A 20,699-nucleotide genomic window follows, 5' to 3' on the forward strand; every position below is an offset into this window, starting at 1 on the left:
CATCGGAGGACTCCCCGCGCTTCCATGTCGTTAGAAGAATTCCAAGCTCACTAATGCAAGGTTCCGAGACGACCATTCGCCAGTCAGTGGGATTGGTTTGCTGACTGAATGCTAGTCCCAAATCGCGCCATAGATATGGGTTTGTATGGCCAGTCGAGTAAGGCAGGGATGTCGACACGATATTCCATAATGGCGAGGATCTAGACTTGAGATAGAGTCACGACCCTGGTCGGAGGCCCGACACCTTGGCATGAGTGTATTAACAACAGATTCAAACCCGGCCATTTGAGATGGGCATCGAGATCAGACCAACCTTCTGCAAGTTGGACGGGCACGAGTGGCACAATGGCTGACAGCGAGAGAGCCGACAGCCCGCTAGAATTGACCTCAGCAGAGTCCAAGAAGTCCACCTCGTGGTGGCGTCGGGCAGTGGGCCTGGTATGGGATTCTGTGGAGGGCGATGAAAGAAACAGAAGATATGTGCAGAAGCTGGACACCTTCCTCTTGTAAGGATTCTCGGCCTTTTGTCGTGGCTGAACGGCAGCGAAGACTGATTCTTCCATGCAGCTCCTATATCTGTCTCGGATACTTCATCAAGGTCCTCGACCAGAACAACTATAGTAAGCATGGTTAGGACCGAGGGTGGGCCAGAGCATATGTTTATGGTCAATTAGGCAATGCCTTTGTCAGTGGCATGAAAGAAGACGTGAGTACCTTAGGCTCTCGACGTATCCCTGCTTTTGGTCCTGTGCAGTCTTACTGACCTCGAGAAATGCGGCAAAACAGCTTGATATGAATGGCAACGAACGCAACTGGCTGGTGACCTACTTCAACCTCGGCATCATCGTTGGTACTGTGCCGGCCCAGATGATCCAGCTCCAGTACGTCCGGCCGTCGATCTGGATACCTGCTTGTGAGATCGCATGGTCAGCCTTGGTAATGGCCATGGCGGCGGCCAAAAACACCAAAACTGTGAGTATTCCCATCCATTCTTGTTGAGGCGGTGGCATCCTCCATCACTAACGTCAGTTGCTAGCTTTATGCCTTACGCTTCTTTGTCGGTCTTCTCGAATCCTGTTCGTTCCCTGGCTATTCTGCTTTGCTGGGCGGATGGTATGGACCCGGCGAATTGACCAAGCGAGTCGCCATCTTCGAGCAAACCACAGCCATTGCCAGCATGTTCAGTGGATACCTCCAGGCTGCACTGTACAAAAGCATGAATGGAAAGCACGGTCTGGCCGGGTGAGTCGAAGTAGCCAGAAGTGCACTGTGCATGGCTCTTGTAGTAAGTCAGGAATCTCCAGCTGACCTGTGTGGCAGATGGAGATGGTTGTTCATTATGGATGGAATCATTTCCATTCCCATTGCCATCTGGGGCTTTTTTGCCATTCCAGACCTGCCCCACACGACGAGAGCGTTTTACTGGACCAAAGATGTATGTCAGCCTGCCGGCATGGGCCTCTGATAACTGCCACTAAGTCTTTCGTGATAGGATAAGGAGTATGGTGTAAAGCGCATTGAGAAGATTGGAAGAGGTGCGCCGCGTCGGCTGACGTTCAAGATCATCAAGAGCGTCTATCTCAACTGGCGTCTCTGGGTGTTTATTGCTCCATACCTGTAAGCCCCCTGGACCACCTGCATTCTGACTCCGGATGGCTATGGGTATAGATCTGATCCGGCCGCAGGTTCGTCGGATTGGGCGGCAATGGGTCGAATTACTTCAACTTGTGGCTCAAAGCTGAAGGCTACTCCGTCTACCAGACAAACGTTCTTCCGACGGCGGGAAATGCTCTCAACGTTGTGACTGCATTCATGATCGGCATTTTCGTGGACCGGACGGGACACCGGCTCATCGTGGTCATCGTGGTCGAGTTGTTGCTGATGCTCTCCAATATATTGCTCTCCGTGTGGCATATCCCAAAGAGTGCATTGCTGTTCGCCTTTTATATATCCTTCATCAGCGGCGGCGTTCAGCCCGTCATTATCGTGAGCCACATTGTCGCAGAGCTTTGGAGAGGACTAGGCTAACATACTCCTAGGCATGGGGCTATGAGCTCAACGGCCATGACGCCAACCTGAGGCAGCTGCTGGTTGCCACTGGGAACATCTTCACCTACACTTTCTCAATGTTTCTTCCTCGTAAGTCGCAGAGAGGTGCAAGTATCAGCTGCATGTCATTGATTGCTGATTCAAATCAGTGGTCCTCTTCCCAACTTATGACGCTCCACATTACAAATATGGCTATCAAATCTTGATCATGTTTTGCGGTCTCGCTATCATCGCGGCCTTCGTTCTGAAGTTGCAGGATATACGTGAAAGGTAGGTGTCCTGTTGACCCTGGAGCCCGGAGTCTGGTGCCCGAGGATACATCCAGCTGACGAATGACCCCCAGGCCCAAAAGACAAGAAAGATTGGAGAGTGGCGTTGTCACCGTCACCCATGTCACCAAGCTTGGTGAGGAAAGCGAGTCGATCCCAGGGAACAAAAGTCTGGCCTCGGCAGAGCTTTCGGCCCTGAGACCTGAGTCACGTTGACCGGTCCAATGTTTATTGTATAACGCACGGCATGATCCAGGAGAAGGGCCAAGGAAGATGGTTGGAAGTGAAGTGCACAGAACGGGAAGGGAAAGGGGAAGGGGAAGGGGGGCGACCTGAATAAGTCGATGGGCAAGCCAGAACCGAGTCGCGAGTTGGGTCAACCACGTCGGGATAGAGTAGACCTGTAGCGGCACGGACTTGGGCGACTTAGACTTAGGCGTCAGTCTGGCACAGGTTCAGGTGATGAGGCTTAAGCCTGGTATCAGGAGGAAATGGAGGAAAGGCTGTGGTTCTAAGTGCGTTTTCTGATTTCCTGCAAACTGCACATAACCACATACCAAGCTATTCCGCATCTGTCTAGCTCAGTACTAGTGGCTGGATACCAATACAAACTAGGACTAGTGCATATTATCGCTAGAATGTGAGATCATGTGATGTTCAACGACATCGACCTCGACGACGACAAACTGAACGGCATTTCTTTACTCTCTTCGTTAGGAGGACAGGAGTTACATGTCCCCTATGCCTGCGACTCGGAGCTGTGAGGTGACTCGGAGGCCACCGAGGCCATCGAGGTCGGCCGACGTTGCTCTCTAGACACAAATCTTTACTTTCTCCGTCTGCCCTCCGCCCACTCCAGAATCCAAACAATGGATCTGGGGTCGGCCCCGCCGGGGAAGCGCTATTTGATATTTGACATTCGACATTCGACTCACCGGTCATGTCTGGGCGATGTGGTCCTATGTGGTCCTATGTGGTTCTGTTGGTCGAGCCAGCTGAGCTGACTGCTTGATACCAGACCATGGCCCGCCCTGGGCAGTTCAGAACTGGCTATCTGTTCATGTTGATGGTGATATAAGAACATTGCACATTCACTGCGGCTCTCTGGTGGATGGGCACACACGACTACTCTGCCCCCAGCGCCCCATGCAGGCTTCTGGCCGCAGTGAAAGCTGCGGACTTGGACTTGGCTTGTCGCAGGTAGCACGCGGCTAGGACGGCCATTCACTACTGCAAAGTGAACAGACTGTGTTGTCTGTGGATAAATACCTGCAACTTCTGGCACAAACCAAGTTTCACGCGCTCCCTTCTCAGACTTTCATCTCGCAGTCCAAATTCCATCCGCAATGATTCTGCCATATGAGAAAAGAGCCGCTGATGCGACCGAGCAACATACCTACCACTTGATAGGAAGCATATGCTTCATTCTCCTGGTCGCCTTCATTATGGGTTGTTTCGTCTTCATCCAGGTCGAGTACTGTGGCGCGCTGTGGCGTGCACAGAGAAGACGACAACCAGCACCACCACCACCACCACCACCACCACAACTACAATTACAGCTACAACCACAGCTACAGCCACAGCTACAGCCACAGCCACAGCTACAACCACCGCCACCACCACTGCTGCCACGACTACTACGACAACCACTACCACCACTGCTGCCACGACTACTACGACCACCACTACCACAACTACAGCCACAACCACCACAACCACTTTCGCAGTCAAGTCGCTCTCCGGGCAGCCACTCTCTGGACCTTCCAGACAAGGATACGGATATCAAACCGCCCGAACCTGCACATGTCATAGGCGAGAACGCGTCTGTTTCCGGTCCACCACCAGCATATCACGTCTAAGGACTCAGTTTGCATGTTCTCTACCCACCAGGCTGGAAAAGGAAAACCGTCGCGGCCGCGGTGACTCTGAGAAGGTGGTTTGCTCACGACGGGACCAGCTCTACCGAGGTCAAGCCAGCGTCGCGCCTTGGCCTTCCAAAACAACCTACCTTTAGGAGATCCTATCTTGCAGCACGATTCTGTGAAGTAGAGTTGGAATTGTCGTGCTTAGTCTGAGGACACCAGGCCTTAGTGGCAGAATAGAAGCCATACGGAATGGAATCCGAGAAGTGAAGCTTTCACGGCTCAACCACTTCTTCCTTAATCTTCGTCGTCACCACTTCCTCTTGTTCTGTTTTCACGACCGCTTGACCGGTCTGCACTTCCCCTTCTTCCTTGAAGTTTTCCACGGCGCCTTGGTCGATCTGCACTTCGACCTTTTCCCTCTTGACCTTCTTCTGCGTGGCTTTCCAACCCCTGATCTCGGCTTTACACAGCCCGGTGCCGGCGAGGTCGCATTCTCCGCACCTCCTCCCTACAGGCAAGCACACGGTCTGGCCCAAGCCGACCAGCATCTTGTTGATCTCGTGCCATTTGTCACGAGGCAGCCAGCTTTGGAGGCACGCTCTGGTTTCCTCGGGCGTCTTGGTCTTATGCCAGCCCCAGAGATTCGTGATACGATGCACATGCACGTCGACACCGATCCCTTCATCCCGGCCCCACGCCGCAGACATACACAGGTACGCCATCTTCGGCCCCACGCCAGGTAGGCTGACCAGCCCTTCCACCGTGCCGGGGATGTCGGAGTTGTACTGCGCCTTCAGGATGGTCGCGACCTGCTTGATGTACTTCGTCTTGTTGTTGTGGAACCCGACCTTGCCGATCAAACTGTCCAGGTGTTTCGGGTCGCACGCGATTATGTTGTCCACGGTCAGCGTCGACTGCTGGACTTGAGATTCCCCGTTCGCTTTCGACTGTGCGACGTTGCCTTCCTCGTCCGCGGTGGGCGCGAGTTCCGTGTGCAGTCGATACATGGCGGCCGCCGTGACCGTATCTTTGGTCTGCGACGACAACATCAGCGCCGTCAGCGTGTGGTACCGCTTCTCGCGCGGCGGGGCTGCAGGCCAGAACAGGTCTTCGCAGCCCATCGTATCGACCGGCGCCGTGGGATTGCGCTGCCTCATGGCCTTGATCGTGTCATACATCTCCGACCAGTTCGACGGAGGTTGGATCCGAATCGTCCCAGACGGCGAGGTAGTTTTGCGCGCCGGAACTTTGGGCTTCGCTCTGGCTCTGGTTCTGGCCTTCGATGGCACTTTCGCCCTTGCCCGAGACCTCGAATGGTCTGGCAACGCAACGTCTTCCTCCTCCTCGTTGTCATCATAATCATCGTCGTCGTCGTCGTCGTCGTCGTTCTCGTCTTCTTCGTTCTTGACCCTCCGCGACGAGTCCCATCTCACTGTTGCCGTTGCCGTCTCCTGCTCCTCGCTTTTAGTTGTGACGGTGGTGCCAGCGGATGTTGTCCCGTCCTTGTCATGAGATTTTTCTTTCTTGATCTTAGTCGTGACTGGCCCTGCACCAAACTTTCTCTTTCTACTCGAGCGAGAGCGCGCGGGCGGGCCCAGGGCGTCTTCAATGTCCGGGGTCTGAGAGGCCGAGGAGTGTGCGACATGGTCACTGTCATCGTCATCGTCATTGTCGTCCGTCTCTTCCTTCTCGTGCACCTCGACTTCTCCGTTGTGTCCCAGAGCGAAAGACGCGATGCGCTTCGCGCTCCTGGTTGTCCGTCCCGGGCGTGCGTTGGGAGATAGGGCATTGAAAATTCTTGTCGTCTCCTGGGAGATTCGGGAGGTTCGCATCTTGGGGGATGGTAGGGACCCTTATCAGATAGGAACCCTTTGTGCGTTCAGGTCAGGTCAGGTCAGGTCAGGTCAGGACTGTCGCAGTCGCAGGGTACGCGTGTCAAGCGCAGGTCTAGATCATGTACTCTGTATAATGTATAGAAGTCGGATCGTATAGACTCTCGGTGGGTGCTCGCCCCGGTCTGACGATCGAGGATGGAGTACCAAGTACCACGCACCTACTACGTAGATGTTAGTGTCCAGTCTCTGTGGCCCTGGCGCGAACCCTGGCGCGTCCAAACTTGAAACTCCACGCGCCGCGCAGATCAACCATCAACCGTTAAAGTGGCGTGGCAGCCTCGGCTGCGTCAGGCTGAGCTGCAGCTTGTCACGGGGACCTTGACAACCACCATCCACTTACTTACTCAGTACGTACTACTCTACTCTCCTCCGTACTTACAACACAAGAGTCCCGTCCCTGTCACCTACGTCCAGTACTCAGCAGATACCGATACCAAACCACACATTGATCCGGCGTCTCGTCCTGCAGCATCCCGTACAGTGCCACCTCCTCACCCGCACGACAGAGACCGCCGCCCTAGACTGCACAGGACATACAGGCCGCCTCGCACCTCCTCCTAGTCCAATACCGCTGTCGCTCTCAAGTACGCCCATCTAGCATTGTTGCCCCCGCCCCCGACCTGTACCTCCACCGCTGGCAGTCGGTCCGAGCCAAAAAGCCAAAAGCCAACCCAACCACAAATCCCATCGACGAGCCATGGCCTCGCGCAGCGGGTCGACTTCCCAAGGCAACAGCAGCAGCAGAGGCAAAAGCAAAGGCAGCTCGGCAGTGAACGCGCTGAAGCGGCTGACGCGTGAACTGCAAGACCTACACAGCTCGCCGTGCGAGGCGGTGTTGCATCTGGGCCCGGTGAGCGAAGAGGACCTGTTCCAGTGGGAAGCGGTGCTCAAAGGTCCGCGCGACCACACCAACCCGTACCACAACGGGCTGTGGCTTCTGGACATCACGATCCCGCCGAACTACCCGCTGGCGCCGCCGAAAGTGCACTTCGTCACGCCCATCTGTCATCCCAACGTGCACTTCCAAACGGGCGAGATCTGCTTGACCCTGCTGAGCGGCGAGCATTGGGCCCCGACCTACACGCTGAGCACGACCATGGCCGCCATCCAGCAGCTGTTGAGCATGCCGGGCCTGGACAGTCCGTTGAACGTCGACGTCGCCAACCTGTACCGTGAACACGACAAGATCGGCGCCGAGAGTCTGGTTCGCTTCTGGACCGTCGAGAAGAGGTGGGCCGGCGAGGGCAAGGCTGGCTTCATCAGTGAAAGGACCCCTGGCTCCGGTGGGAAGTTGGGAGAGTGATGGGCGGGGTGGGCGGTTGGTTTTGTCATGAGGATGAGGAATAAATGACACCAATATACGGAGTACTAAAAACTCGGGTCAATAATACTCAATAACTTTTCTTTCAATCGCTTTCGCTTTCGCTTGTATTGGTCTGGGTCTAGTCTGGTCTGGTCTACATGGTTGAGCGGTTTGGTTCGGTTTGGTTCGGTTTAGCCTGGCCAGGTCTTATTCTATTCTCTTCTAGTCTAGTCTATTCTATTCCTGAGCCAGAAGCTCAACCGCATTGATTTCAGTGGTTTGGGTATGGTATAGTATCGTATGCGTATACTTCATGGCAATCAATCAATCAATCCACCCCAGGCCCGAGCCCGAGCGCATGTCCAAAAGGCCAATCATTCAAATAAAAGCAGATCATCTCTTCATATAAAGCTTGACGCACGCAGTGCAGTTCTTACTATGTTGAATCCACGCAGTGCAGTTCATATCAAGTTGAATCCACGCAGTGAATGCATGGTCTGGTCTGGTCTGGTCTGGTCGGGGCCAAATCATTTGTCCCGGGCCATCACCGCTGCTGGCGGAACGGCAATGGCGGCAAGGGCCGGTGCGCCCGGTATGGCTGGTACGATGGCTACGAGCGGCACAAGTGGCGCGGCTGGGACGACTGGCACGGCTGGGACGGCTGGGTCGCCGTCCGCCGTGACTGCTGTGACCGTGGCTGTAGCTGTAGCTGTGGCTGATGCCGATGCTGGATTGGTACCGGCGGCTGCTGTGACGCCAGATATGCCCCATACTGTCGAAAGAGAGTTGTTAGTTTGGCAACGGGCAGTGGGCACCAGGAACAAGTCGACGAGTCAACGTGAACAACAGTGTTTCCTAAGGCTTAGGACATACCTTGCGAGCCGACATTGCGACAGACTTTCCAAAACACAGTCATGGAAACGAAGGGCGCCACACACTTGTTGATGCAGAAGCCCATCAGCAGCTTGTGGGCGCGACGGCGGAGCGGCTTCTCCAGAGCGACTGAAGCGCAGAACCACATCAGCGGCAATTGGCTGACGACCAGCATGGGGACGAGCTTGACGGCATCGAAGTCATGGTGGACCAACTGTTCAATGATCTGGCGGATAAGTAGGACGGTGTTGCAGAAGCGATAGTAGACCATGCTCAAGCGGAGGATCTCGATGAACGCGGCGACGCGCGTGATGGGCGACATGTTCTCGCCGGTAATGTAGAAGTAGTTGTTGAAGTAGGCGTTGGACCCCCACCGCCGGCGCTGGCTCAGATAGTGCTGGAGTGACTGGGGCGCCACTGTCTCACTGACGGCTTCAGGGACAAAGAGCGTCTTGAGCTTGATGCCTTGCGACAGGAGAGAGTACGTCAGGCGTCGATCCGTTCCTAGGTATTGCACTTGGTGGTGCAGCACCGGCATCACCGTTACGGCTTCGGCGTACTTTGCAATCGCGCCCGCGCATTCGGGCCGGCATTTGATCATGGTGATGCAGCCGGGCAGGCAGGTCACTTTACCCCAGAAATGTTCGGCTCGTCGACGCACGTACTGGCCGAAGCAGTACTGTGGAAGGTAAGCCCAAGGACATGATATCGAGGGGAGTGGGCACGAGCAGGGTGACGGATCGCTTACCTGAAACTGCTGATACATGTTCCACGCGGACCACTCAAGGCCCGGTTCCAGCTCGACGAGCACGAGGCCACAGGCAGCAATGGAGTTGTCATCTCGCGCCAGAGCATTACACAACGACGCCAACGCTCCTTGGTGGATGACAGAGTCGGCGTCGGTGCAAAAGACCATGTCGAACCCGTTGAACAAGTGCCCGGCCGTCAAGTCGGGTAGCACGTGCTGCCAGAGCTCTTCTCGGAGGAGCTGCGTATATAGTGGTACGTTTTCGCGGGGGTAATTGAACAGGTCGTGGGCAAGAATGAGCGAATCTTTCTTGCCGGCATTCTTCTTCTTCTCAATGACAATCACAGGCACGTCCTCCATGAAACCAGCATGGATAGTAAGCTCGCCCAGTCGGTGTTTGAATGAAATGTACGGCCTCTGAATGGTCGCCAGCAGTTTGGTGTAGTGTGACTTGACGTCCCGTTCTTTGCCATCCAGCACGACACACATGACTTGTCGATGGGGTTGCACGCCGTTGTCGCGCAGCGAAAAGATGCACTTGACAATCTGCTCTTCGCTTTCCGAGTATGCCGGGATCAATGACAGGATCCATTTGGAGGGAACTTCTCTAGGGGGGATGAAGGTGTGATGCAGCCGCCTCACCAGCATTCCAATTGGCGAGATCACGGCAGAGAGAACGTCTTTGCTCTTGATCACCAGAATGAAGACAAATACCCACATTCCATTACGGCTGAACAGCGCCGCCATAAGACAGCCAACGTTCAGAGTAATGACTGTTCCCAAGAACAAGATTCTCTGCGTGAAGAGGTTTCTGGGGGATAGTTTCCTAGCAGGATCCACAGGATCTACGATCATGGGATAGCTGTGCTGGGTGCTAAGGGTCGAGAGGGCTGAACTGGAAAAGGTTTTGTCCAACCGCGGCCGCCCTTGCGTGTTGCCCACCCCCTGGGGTGGCTGGGCATCGAGCGGGAAGGTGTTTGGGTCAGCCACCCAAGTGATTTGGTTCTCAGGTAGACCGTAAGATGGCCAGGAGAAGTTCTTCAATTGCGCTGTAGGTTGAAGCAAGGGCGACTGACTTGAAGTCTCCCATTGCTGCTGTGATACTTGAGCAGTGCTTGTCTGGGAGATGGCATACTGGTCGCCAAACGGGTTTTCTTTCTCGTCGACGGCGGTATCAACGTGGTCTGTGCCGGCAGCAACAGGTTTCTGATGATTGCTTGTCCCAAGAGGCGTCACTGTCACTTGTGTTTGTTTATAAATGTGCTCAGCAATGGTTGGAAACCCAGCCCATGCGGAATGCGGCCCCAAGGATTTCTCGTCGTGAATACTCTCTGCATCGGGGGTCGTCTGGCTGTCACTAGTCGATTGTGTAGTCACTTCTGCTATAGGCAACAGAGGCGCCTCGCGCTTCTTGAGAAATCTGTTGATTAGACCTCTCCAAGCCATCGTATATATCGCGCTGTAGTAGTCCGAGTTCTAGTCACAAGCCTTCTTGTCGGCAGATATCTGCCATATAAGTCTGATGCCAGCTAGTTTCGCTGCAGGATGGAACGCCACCGATTACAAGATTTTCACACGGCCTTGACTGATGTGAACCTCGACCTTGCCATGTCGCAAGTGCCACTTACCTTATCACTGCCTTCGCGCCAGGGGTTGATCACTGCTGATAACGGTCGCTCTCTTACCTCGTTTTACCTTTGGTGGCGTCAACCATGTCCGAGCATCATGGCAGGGGACGGACGAGACGGGCCTTAGATCAGCGTGGTCTGGTGAAAACACCATGTGCTTCTGACCATTGTTGATCGAAAGATTCAGGACAATGATTGTAGACCATTGAGTTTCGCTCGCTGGTCTCATTTCACCTTTGATGGTGTCGACCGTATCCGGGCATCACAGAAGGGGATAGACGAGACGAGGCCTAGACCACAGTAGCCTGGTGAAAGACCAGCGTGATCTGGTGAAAACAGCATGTGCTTCTGACCATTGTTGATCGAAAGATGCAGGGCAATGATCGTAGACCATTGAGTTTCGCTCGCTGGTCTCATTTTACCTGTGATGGTGTCGACCGTATCCGGGCATCATAGAAGGGGATCAACCAGACGAGGCCTAGACCACAGTAGCCCGGTGAAAACACTATATCCTTCTGACCATTGATCGAACGATCCCCAGGAATGATCGTAGACTACTGGTTGTAGTTTGCCTAGGAGCACTGTTCCTGTAGAACAGCATTGATGGCGATGGCGATTGCGATGGCATCACCAAGGCGAAACCAGTTTCCCATCCTAGACTTGCACTTGCAATGCCTAGAACCTCGGACTAGTTGCGTTGACGTCTGGCCAGGGGCACAGACCAAAGACCGTGATTCCAGATGACCTCGGTTCGATCACGATGTGCATATCGAGTCACACTGGCCGAGCTGGCGACTCACAAACCATGGTTGCTGAATGCACCTTTCCCTGCGTCGGTGAAGAGCACGCTGGGATGGGAGATGAGCGCCGGCGCTAGTAGAACTATTGCTGGCGCTCAGCCTGGTGTGTGATCTGTGCTCTGCGCGCTCCGCCCGTCAACGGCCGCTCAAATCACTGGAGGCTCCTTAGGCTCCTTGTCGGTGGAGATTCGCCGTCAAGCGTCCGGCCTAGGGACTGTCGAACGACGCCACGCTGTCGTAACGGCGTGGTCCAAATTCGGTGCCAGGAGAGCCTGGCCAATTGTGCAGCACGCACAGGCTCGTAATCCGAAAATGTGCAGCGCCTTTCCCGCTGTGGCTGAACTCTATCCCGTCGTCGACCTTCGTCGTGAAGGACAACAACCTCGCAACTCAGCATGAAGTCGGCGGAGAGGAGCAACTGGTGCTGGTGGGCTGGATTGGGTTGAGTTGAGGTCGGATTAGAATTGGAGCTGGCACGTCTGACGGCCTCTTTCTGGTGTTGACACCGCAGAAAATAGGCATCCGCGCAGGCCCTAGGGCCACTCTCGCGGTCAGACGAGGTCATTCCCGCCACTTGACACCCACCCAAATTCAAGCTACAGTCAGTGTTGTTTTGGCAGGGCAACCGCGCGCAAATGGGGAAACAAGAAACAAAACACAAAAAACAGCCAGAGATTGTTGTAGATAGTAGATGATTATTCTTTCATTACTTATACGTAGAAATCTAACCTTTTGAGGTGACTTGTCTACTCCGTTTTGCCAGTTCTCCGCCTCAAGGGCACCCATGCCATGACCATGACCCGACCGTCCGAACTCCTCGTGCCAAAATTCAAATGGTATCATCTGGTTCACCAGTCGAGTCGATCAATCATATGACCACACTGCCTCCGCTGGGAGGCAGTCGAGCTCTCCAAAGTCGACACCGTGTTGTCTGCAGCAGATAGCCACCACATCAAAGTTGGCAGCCAAGTCGCTAGCATTAAAAGCCTCGTCCTCCAGCTTCTCTATCCAGGGGATGGCAGCTTGAGCAACCAAAGGATCATAGTATGCAAGCCTATCACAGCCCAGGCTCTGGAGCTCACTGGCGAAGGTGAGGGCGGGCGAGTTGGAAAGTACAGACTGACCAGGCTTGAAGCCGACACCGACGACAAGCACTCGGGGTTGCAGATGTGTCGACGCGAGGGTGGATGAGGCAACATGGCCATGAAGCTCTCGAGCCAGCTTGCGCGGTCGCTCTCTCATGAGGTTGGTTGAGTGGTCCAAGACGGGCAGATTGGGGCATGTCGACAAGAGGTATGAGGGGTTGACGGGAATGCAATGACCACCGACACCCAAGCCTGGGCGGAAAGTCTGGAAGCCATAGGGCTTCGTGGAGGCGGCGTCGATCACCTCGTTGGGGTTCAAGCCCAAAGTTCGGCATGCGTCACTGATTTCGTTGACGTAGGCAATGTTGATCATTCGATAGCAGTTCTCGAAGAGCTTGGTCATCTCAGCAACCTCGGGAGTTGACACAGGTACGACATGGTTGAAGACGGTCGAGTAGAGCTTCTCAATGACATTCAACGACTCCGGGGTAAGCCCTGAGATGATCTTGGGAATGTCGTGCGCGGCGGGGATCGTGCGTCCAGGATCGACACGTTCCGGAGACATGCCGCAATGGAAGAGATTCTGAGTTGACCCAAACAGCTGGCGAGTGGTGCCGACGGCAACACTGCTCTCGATGACGATGGTGTTGCCCGGGCGTGCATAGCGGAAGACAGTCGACAGAGCAGACTTCAGGTGGGAGAAGTCGACAGAGTGGTCTGGTTTGAGCAGGGTAGGGACAGAAATGAGGTAATGGGTGGCCAAGCTCAAGTCCGCCTCGTTGGTGGTAAGGACAAGGTCCTTTTGTTCACCATACTGGCTTCGGAGATCCTTGATGCGCTTCTCCGATACGTCGAAGCCAATGGTGGGATGAACCTGACTGAATTCTCTGAGGAGGGATTCGCCGACATACCCAACCCCGACAATACAGACATACTCTGGGGTAGTGGAAGGCATGTTGTCACTTCAGGGTGAAAGGGGTGATATGTGAGGAAGATTGAAGTACAAAGATGGGCTGATGACACAGATGGACTTGTCAATCGATGGAAAGGTGTTGAGATGATGAAGGATCCAACACAATTCTCGCAATCATGAGCAGCATTATATACCTCGACCCTCATACTCTGGACTGAGTTGAGACTGCTGAAGTCGATGGCCGAGACCACCAATATTGTCGAGTTGATCGGTTCTCTTTTTTCTGCTTCGGCGCTAATATCTGGATTATCGAGGTCCATCATTGTCTAGAAGCCCTCAGAACTGTTGCTGCGGGGAGTGGCCCTCCCATTCGGACAGCGTTGGACAGCAGACAAGTGGTGCTTCAACTCCAATCAGCAAGAGCTATCAACTGCTGAGTGGTGCAAAGAGGGCTCGAAGCTCCACAACTACGAGCCCCATGAGACAGTACTCGTCCAAGAAGACCCTTCCAAAGATCATACCGCAAAAGGCAATGGTGACAGAGGTCGATGATCTGGAGCACTCGATGCGCAATAGAAAGAGAAATGGACGTCCAGATCAGGAGATGGGTGGAGAGGCCTTGGCTCCCTTTAAGACGTAAGCCGAGCATCTAGAGTACTGCTCGCAGAAGGCAAAGCTAGATTGGCATCCTTCGTAAGCTGGGTCTGACCGGAAGCATTGCATGGTCCCATCAGGAAACTCGGTGGTGGGAGGGAAGGGAAGAGAGCCGTCTGACGAAGACCATATCTGCTGGAACGGGGGGAGTTCCACGCATCCGCATGGCGACATCCACCGTCAGAGCGTGGTACTGCCATTCGTATGGTGGATTACGAACCTCACCAACTCATGGTCAGACAGTAGTATTCTTCGGTGAACTCACTATCAATGGGGTCGTTCAATGGTGAATGAGCTATTGTGGCACGAGCCACCTCAACGGCCACGGTGGAGTTTTCCGAAGGGCCTATAAGGGTCTGTAAGGGTTCGCGAACATAGAAAGCCCGCCAACGCACAGGGCATCTTGTGTCCTCCGTGCTTGAACTCATGGTCTGATAGCACAGGTACCAGGCCTGCCATACGCTCGCCTGTCAACCAGAACCGAGTCTTCCGAAGTCTTCGAGAAGCGATAGATCTTCCATATGACGAAAGCCTGAGGGCCTAAGCCCAGATTGCATGGGCAAAGTGGCATCCGCGGTCTGGACTGTCTATCCTCTCTGCATCGATATTGGCAAAGGACATGGCATTATTGAAAGATGTGGTTTTCGCCACTGTTCACATTGGTCGATAGCCGAGGCCCCATGTCGGCAAATGTTTCTCAAGTACGAGGACGAGGACCCTGATCATGTCGGACCACTCATAGTCAGAACTGCCATCTGTTTAGTAGTGCACATCATAGCGGCCCATCAAACGTACTGGTGCTCACCACCGCACGGTGAGCCTGGACGGGGTCGACGGGGTCCCTCCGCTGTAACAGCGGGAGTTCGTCGACCGGCAGGACAACTCCAGTGCCTTTGCAAGTGAGCAGACGATCCCGCGTCATCCGTCGTACGGAAAGCCAATTCGTGACATCTCCATGGAGCATATCACGGATAAAGCCACGGTCGCATGGTTTGCCAAAAAAAGGACATCGGAATCCTCGCGCTTTGTGCTTGGACACTTGGACTTGCACATCAGTTGATATCTTGTTAGTTAAGGGCGTCCACCCGAGTCCCTAATATTAGAGGACATCAAATGCAGCTTCCATGGCCTTCCAGAGCCAGGGTCAGGTACCGGCCGCACGCACACAGGCATTCCATTTGCGGGTGCCGTGCATTGACACTGACATTTCGGTGGCCTCCGTTGCGGCAGTTCTGGATGTTCTCGGCATAGCTGATTGTCCCACTTGGGTTGTAAAGTTGTGAATTTCTTAGGGCACTCGGTCCCTCACGTCTTCAGGGTCTTCGCCAGGAGAAGCTTGGAGGCCAAGACCGGAACATGGACTCACCTCAACGTGGCATCATACGGGCGAGATCGCTCACAGACCATCTTGCAGCGTGGCCTGACAGCATAATGATGTGTCGCTGTTGTAAAGAATCTCAGTTCCTCGTAGCTATCAAGGATCTCGTTAGGAGATCCGATCACCTCGCTAACGCTACCGGCAGAATCGGCAGATGGCTGATCTCGCAAACTGAGTCATGAGTCCTACCTGAACACAGCACCCCCAATAATAAGATCGAGATTCAACCTGACTGTGAGGGAAAGATAGCAGGCTCCTGATGTTTGAGAAAGCAGGTCGTCACAAGGAAGTTTATGCCGGCACGGGAAATGGTGTCATTTTTTGCTTTTTGACTTTCGGAAGCAGAGTAAATCCTGGAGCTCACGTGCGGGCCGCGGGATCCGGAGAAACAGTTACTCCGGAAAGGCGCGGCGGTCGCGGGGTCACGAGGTCAAGGGTCACGGGATCACGGGTGGACAGACTGCCTTACGTAATCTCGTGCAAACCTTCGTCATTGATTCTACCAATTCTGGTGATTGATTCTATTCGTGACTCTCACCACTCCTGAGCTCGCAAGACTCTCACTCCAGACCATCACTACCTAGTACTCTGTTCCTAACCCCCGACAACTCGACGGAGGGTTGACATCATCAGAACAGAAACGGGTCTTCTTTGCTTTCTCGTCGACGTACTGATCTACAATTTTCCCGACTCCCTAACACTTTCTTGGACCTATTTCAGGCTATCAGAGAAGCCCAGCATCATCATCCATCATCATCGTGATGTATCACTGCTCAAGTGACCAAATCCCTGAACTCTCTTTTCCGTCTTCTCGGTCATAGCCCTCGGTTGGACGCCTCTTCAGCCATAGATGTCCCAATAGAGAAATTGTCATCCGGTCTTCACAGCTCAGAGTGGAGGTGGAAGCACGGCCGCGTTTCCACCCAAGTCGACCCTACCCAACAGTGTACAGGTCATAGTTGGCGCGGCAATCCTCTGTAGAGGTCAGACCGACAGTTCAGAACAATGCCGCCACCCAACCAAGCCCTTCCGCCCTCGGCATTCTTCACCACGCTACTTTCTTTGCTGTCTCTCGAGCAGGCTTCCGAAGTCGGCGAGTCCACTGTCATCCTGTCGGCCACGCCACCCAGTACTTTGGCACGTGTTGGGCTAGCGATTCTCAACTTGTCAATCCAGTCCCTGAAGACCGGGCTTGGGGGCCGTTCTGTGGTAGAACTCGGCCTAGACTCCGCTGTTGTCAGCAAGGATTCCAACGGCGAATTGCCTGAACATGGGCTCCGGACCGGCGATATCGTCCGGCTCGGGGATATGCCCAAGGGCACGGCAAAGAAGAAAGAAGTCAACGAGTTGAAGGGAAAGGGCGTCGAAGGGGTTATCACCAGGGTTGGCCAAAGAGCTGTCTGGGTCGCCTTGGGCAAGGAAGGAGGTGATGATGTCGAAGCGCTGTCTGATGGGAAGCTGTGGTTGTGAGTTCGACCATGATTTCGTCTATGGCCGATTTGATTCACTAGGCTGACAACGTCTGTAACTATTCCAGAGTCAAGCTGGCGAATGATGTCACATACAAAAGGTAGGTTATGTGCTGGACTTTGTAGGTAATCGGCTGACAGATCACCTCCAGAATGAACCAGGCGCTAACCAAGCTACTCAAAACACCTGAAACGTCGTACACCACTTTGCAGCGTGTTCTTCTGGGCCTATCTCCCCCGAGAGCTCCAGACCCAGAAAGAGCAAAGGACATTGTGTTCTACGATCCCACACTGAACGCTTCGCAACAGGATGCCATTCGATTTGCCCTTTCGTCACCGGAGATAGCATTGATTCATGGCCCGCCGGGTACCGGAAAGACTTACACTTTGATCGAACTGATTCTGCAACTTGTGAGGCAGAACCAACGCGTGCTGGTCTGCGGACCTAGCAATATCAGCGTGGATAATATTGTCGAACGTCTAGCGTTGACATCCCCAAGCACATCCATCGTTCGCCTCGGCCACCCGGCCCGCCTCTTGCCCAGTGTCTTGAACCATTCCCTTGAGATCTTAACCCGCACTAGCGAAGCTGCGGAAATTGTCAGCGATGTGCGCAAAGAAATGGACGAAAAGCAGGCATCCATACGGAAGACCCGCAACGGCCGTGAACGTCGCGCAATATATGCCGACCTCAAGGGGCTGAGGAAGGAATACCGTGAGAGAGAGGCGAGATGCATAGACGGGCTCGTCAAGGGCAGCAAAGTCGTGTTATCGACGCTCCATGGCGCAGGGAGTCATCAGTTGCGCAGTGAGCAGTTCGATGTGCTGGTCATCGACGAGGCGAGTCAGGCGTTGGAACCTCAGTGCTGGATCCCGCTTGCATTCGGCGGTGGCAGCGTGAGGAAATTGGTGTTAGCAGGCGACCATCTGCAATTACCTCCAACCGTGAAAAGCACGGACAATAAAGAGAACAAGGCAGACAAGAAAGCCATGATGAAGACCCTGGTAGAAGAACTGACAAAATTGGCTGTGAAAGACGAAGAGATCAAAGCAGCGAGGAATTGGTCTTTGGAGACGACCATGTTCGATCGACTCCTGGCAATGTACGGCTCCGGGATCAAGAGGCTGTTGAACACGCAATATCGAATGCATGAGAAGATCATGCGATTCCCCAGCGACGAACTTTATGGTGGCGAACTTGTTGCAGCTGACGCGGTCAAGACTCGACTTCTAACAGACTTGCCTTATGAAGTACGGGCGACCGAAGACACCACAGAACCCCTGGTATTCTTTGATACCCAAGGTGGAGATTTCCCTGAAAAGACCGAAGACGATACTGGCGGGCAGCTCACTAGATCTCTATTGCTTGGCGACAGTAAGAGCAATGAGATGGAAGGGGCTCTCGCTGCAGTGCATGTGAAGAATCTGATCGAGGCTGGTGTCAGAGAAGAAGACATTGCTGTCGTGACACCATATAATGCGCAGCTTGCCATCCTCAGCTCCCTGTTGAAGGCAAAGTACGCAAACATCGAACTCGGTAGTGTGGATGGCTTCCAGGGGCGGGAAAAGGAAGCTGTCGTCGTCAGTCTCGTCAGAAGTAATGCTGAACACGAAGTAGGCTTCCTGGGTGAGAGAAGGAGATTGAACGGTGAGTTGTCCTAGGGTTGCTTTGCATTAGCTTCCCAGTATTTTGGTGGCCTGGAACACACAAGCGCTGGATTTCGCGTTGGGGCGAGGCGCTTGACCATTTACCATTCACCATTCGTCGAAGGCTGACCATTGCGACAGTTGCAATGACACGACCGAAACGACACCTATGCGTGATCGGCGATTCAGAGACAGTGTCCAGAGGCAGCCCGTTTCTCAAGAGGTGGATGAAGTTCCTCGAGGACAACGCTGATTTGAGATACCCAGGCCTTCAGGATCTGAGATCAGGATGAGGCTGCTTTGAAGAGCCTAAATATGGAGCCGACACCCATCCCTGTAAGATGAACAGGGTTGAAATATCAGTCTGTGGTTGACTAAACAGTATTGGCCGGCTGTGAGGACACATGAAACACAAAGACTTCATGCCCAAATTTGTTTCATGGAACGACGGCCCAGTCTGAGGTGGAGGCCTAAACCCCCAACGAATCAATTGACGGTCCTTTATCCCCGGGTGCCTGTAACCTCGAGGTGCTTGGTACCATTGCATTGCCACGTTACGTGAGGTTGAAGGAATCACCCGGCCGAGATTGCGACGCAAATAAGCTACCTCATCGAGTCGTACAATTGGGTACGGATTCGAATCGATCGAGTCTCATCTATGCAAGGTAGCATCGCGATAGGGTTCGTATCACAACTGTACTTTTGAAGCAGGACATGAGTTTGCGAGTAGTCTGCTAGGATCCAGTTGACGAGAAGTAGTGGGGTCAACCCCTAGAAAGCTGATCGTCACAAGGGTCCCAGTATGCATCCCTAAGCCTGGGTCAGCCGGCAGAGCGGCGCGGTACGCCGCCGTGTTCATGGATTGGAACTTGGAACAAAGCTGTCACTAGATCTAGGCCGTGTCTCTGCCGAAAGAGACGAACCATCTCGAGGCGGAATAAGGAGCAGATAGCCAAGACGAGGGTTCGTCCCTTTCCATTGGACTGCTGGCCTATCACGGGTGATATCGCGTAGATTGAAGCCAGACGCCTTGTAAGAAATGCCAGCGTGGCTGAGTAAAGTTCAAGCCTTAAGGTGTTCATGACAGATCAATCGCAAATAGGTACTCGTAGTGTAGGATGGTTGGCTGCACCAGTGCGGAACCGACAAGGGGTACTCCCAACAGCACCCACCGTCACCACCGATCTCGATTTCTAGGAGCTGCATCCTAATAATTGAGACAGAGACCTTGACTTTGGACAAAAGGGCCCCCCCTCTGCATCAGTATGGGCTCATCTTTGTCCAGGCTGCACTGAAAAATGTAGGTAGGGCTTCAAACAGCGATGCAGGCTTCGTTGGCCCGAGACGGGCAGACCGTAAGGACCTTTCCCACGCTAAAGATGACTTGCATTGATGCATGGCGCAGGGGCAATCCCGTGGGATTGGCCATGGGAGAAGCCGGTCGAAGGAGCAGGACGGAGTAGAGGACTTGTCGATGCAAACCCACTTTCCGCTTCGATTTGTTTCTCGTTCTCATTGTTATGGTTATTCCCCTCTTTTCTCCCAGCCTCTCTGGTGTAGGCACGTCGGAGAGACCGGTTAGGATGATTGGGAGGGTCGACCAGGACGCCGGTGGACTCGATTGTGCCACGACTTCAGTTGGCCTGAAGTTTCCGGTTGACCAGTGAGGATCAAGATCAGAGACGACATCTCTTTGTCCCGTCCGACAAGCGGCATGTGGATGGATAGATGGAGGGTCGGGTGCAAGAACGCGGTTGGTTAGGAGGGGAGGAGATGATGTGAGCCTCCATATGGGATTCCGCAGATACTACTCAGTAGATAGTAGACAGTAGTAGTTGTTAGTTGACATGCAACTAAGGCGGTCATCCCTGCAACCCGACGAGCTGAAAGCCCGGGAGAACCGAACCCCTACCACGTAAAATGAGTTAATGGGAATTAGCGAGAGGTGTTGTCTGGGACTTGTAACCTGTTTGGCAGGCCTAAGGAGCCCAGCCACGCTCACTGGTCCGCAGCCTGCCAGCCTTGACGCCCTCGACGCCCACACTTTCTCTTCTTGGCCCCCCGGCTCCCTCGCTCCTCTACCAGTGGCCTGCGCACCTTCGGCTCCCTCTCCATTCCCCTCC

General features: G+C 54.0%; 6 protein-coding genes across 6 annotated transcripts; 3 read left to right on the top strand and 3 right to left on the bottom strand.

Moving 5' to 3' along the window:
• Positions 1-345: 345 nt before the first annotated feature.
• Positions 346-2,323, top strand: A1O3_10300 (uncharacterized protein; the record flags this gene model as incomplete). Its single annotated transcript, XM_007740390.1, has 10 exons — positions 346-506; positions 568-620; positions 675-706; positions 787-972; positions 1,037-1,242; positions 1,321-1,435; positions 1,493-1,617; positions 1,686-1,986; positions 2,040-2,139; positions 2,199-2,323. The coding sequence occupies 10 exons, from the start codon at positions 346-348 to the stop codon at positions 2,321-2,323; spliced, it is 1,404 nt and encodes a 467-aa protein (XP_007738580.1).
• A 2,132-nt stretch (positions 2,324-4,455) lies between these two features.
• Positions 4,456-6,015, bottom strand: A1O3_10301 (endonuclease III; the record flags this gene model as incomplete). The annotated part of the gene is made up of 1 exon (XM_007740391.1): positions 4,456-6,015. The coding sequence occupies one exon, from the start codon at positions 6,013-6,015 to the stop codon at positions 4,456-4,458; it is 1,560 nt and encodes a 519-aa protein (XP_007738581.1).
• A 760-nt stretch (positions 6,016-6,775) lies between these two features.
• A1O3_10302 (peroxin-4) lies at positions 6,776-7,381 on the top strand (the record flags this gene model as incomplete). The annotated part of the gene is made up of 1 exon (XM_007740392.1): positions 6,776-7,381. The coding sequence occupies one exon, from the start codon at positions 6,776-6,778 to the stop codon at positions 7,379-7,381; it is 606 nt and encodes a 201-aa protein (XP_007738582.1).
• A 527-nt stretch (positions 7,382-7,908) lies between these two features.
• On the bottom strand, positions 7,909-10,448 carry A1O3_10303 (uncharacterized protein; the record flags this gene model as incomplete). Its single annotated transcript, XM_007740393.1, has 3 exons — positions 7,909-8,153; positions 8,255-8,933; positions 9,003-10,448. 3 exons carry the CDS (start codon positions 10,446-10,448, stop codon positions 7,909-7,911), a joined length of 2,370 nt encoding a protein of 789 aa, XP_007738583.1.
• Positions 10,449-12,294: 1,846 nt separating this feature from the next.
• A1O3_10304 (uncharacterized protein) lies at positions 12,295-13,470 on the bottom strand (the record flags this gene model as incomplete). Its single annotated transcript, XM_007740394.1, has 1 exon — positions 12,295-13,470. The coding sequence occupies one exon, from the start codon at positions 13,468-13,470 to the stop codon at positions 12,295-12,297; it is 1,176 nt and encodes a 391-aa protein (XP_007738584.1).
• Positions 13,471-16,465: 2,995 nt separating this feature from the next.
• A1O3_10305 (uncharacterized protein) lies at positions 16,466-18,869 on the top strand (the record flags this gene model as incomplete). Its single annotated transcript, XM_007740395.1, has 4 exons — positions 16,466-16,926; positions 16,998-17,030; positions 17,082-18,577; positions 18,718-18,869. 4 exons carry the CDS (start codon positions 16,466-16,468, stop codon positions 18,867-18,869), a joined length of 2,142 nt encoding a protein of 713 aa, XP_007738585.1.
• Positions 18,870-20,699: the final 1,830 nt, after the last annotated feature.

The sequence above is a fragment of the Capronia epimyces genome, assembly GCF_000585565.1.
Source record: "Capronia epimyces CBS 606.96 chromosome Unknown aczIQ-supercont1.11, whole genome shotgun sequence".
Lineage (NCBI taxonomy): Eukaryota > Fungi > Ascomycota > Eurotiomycetes > Chaetothyriales > Herpotrichiellaceae > Capronia > Capronia epimyces.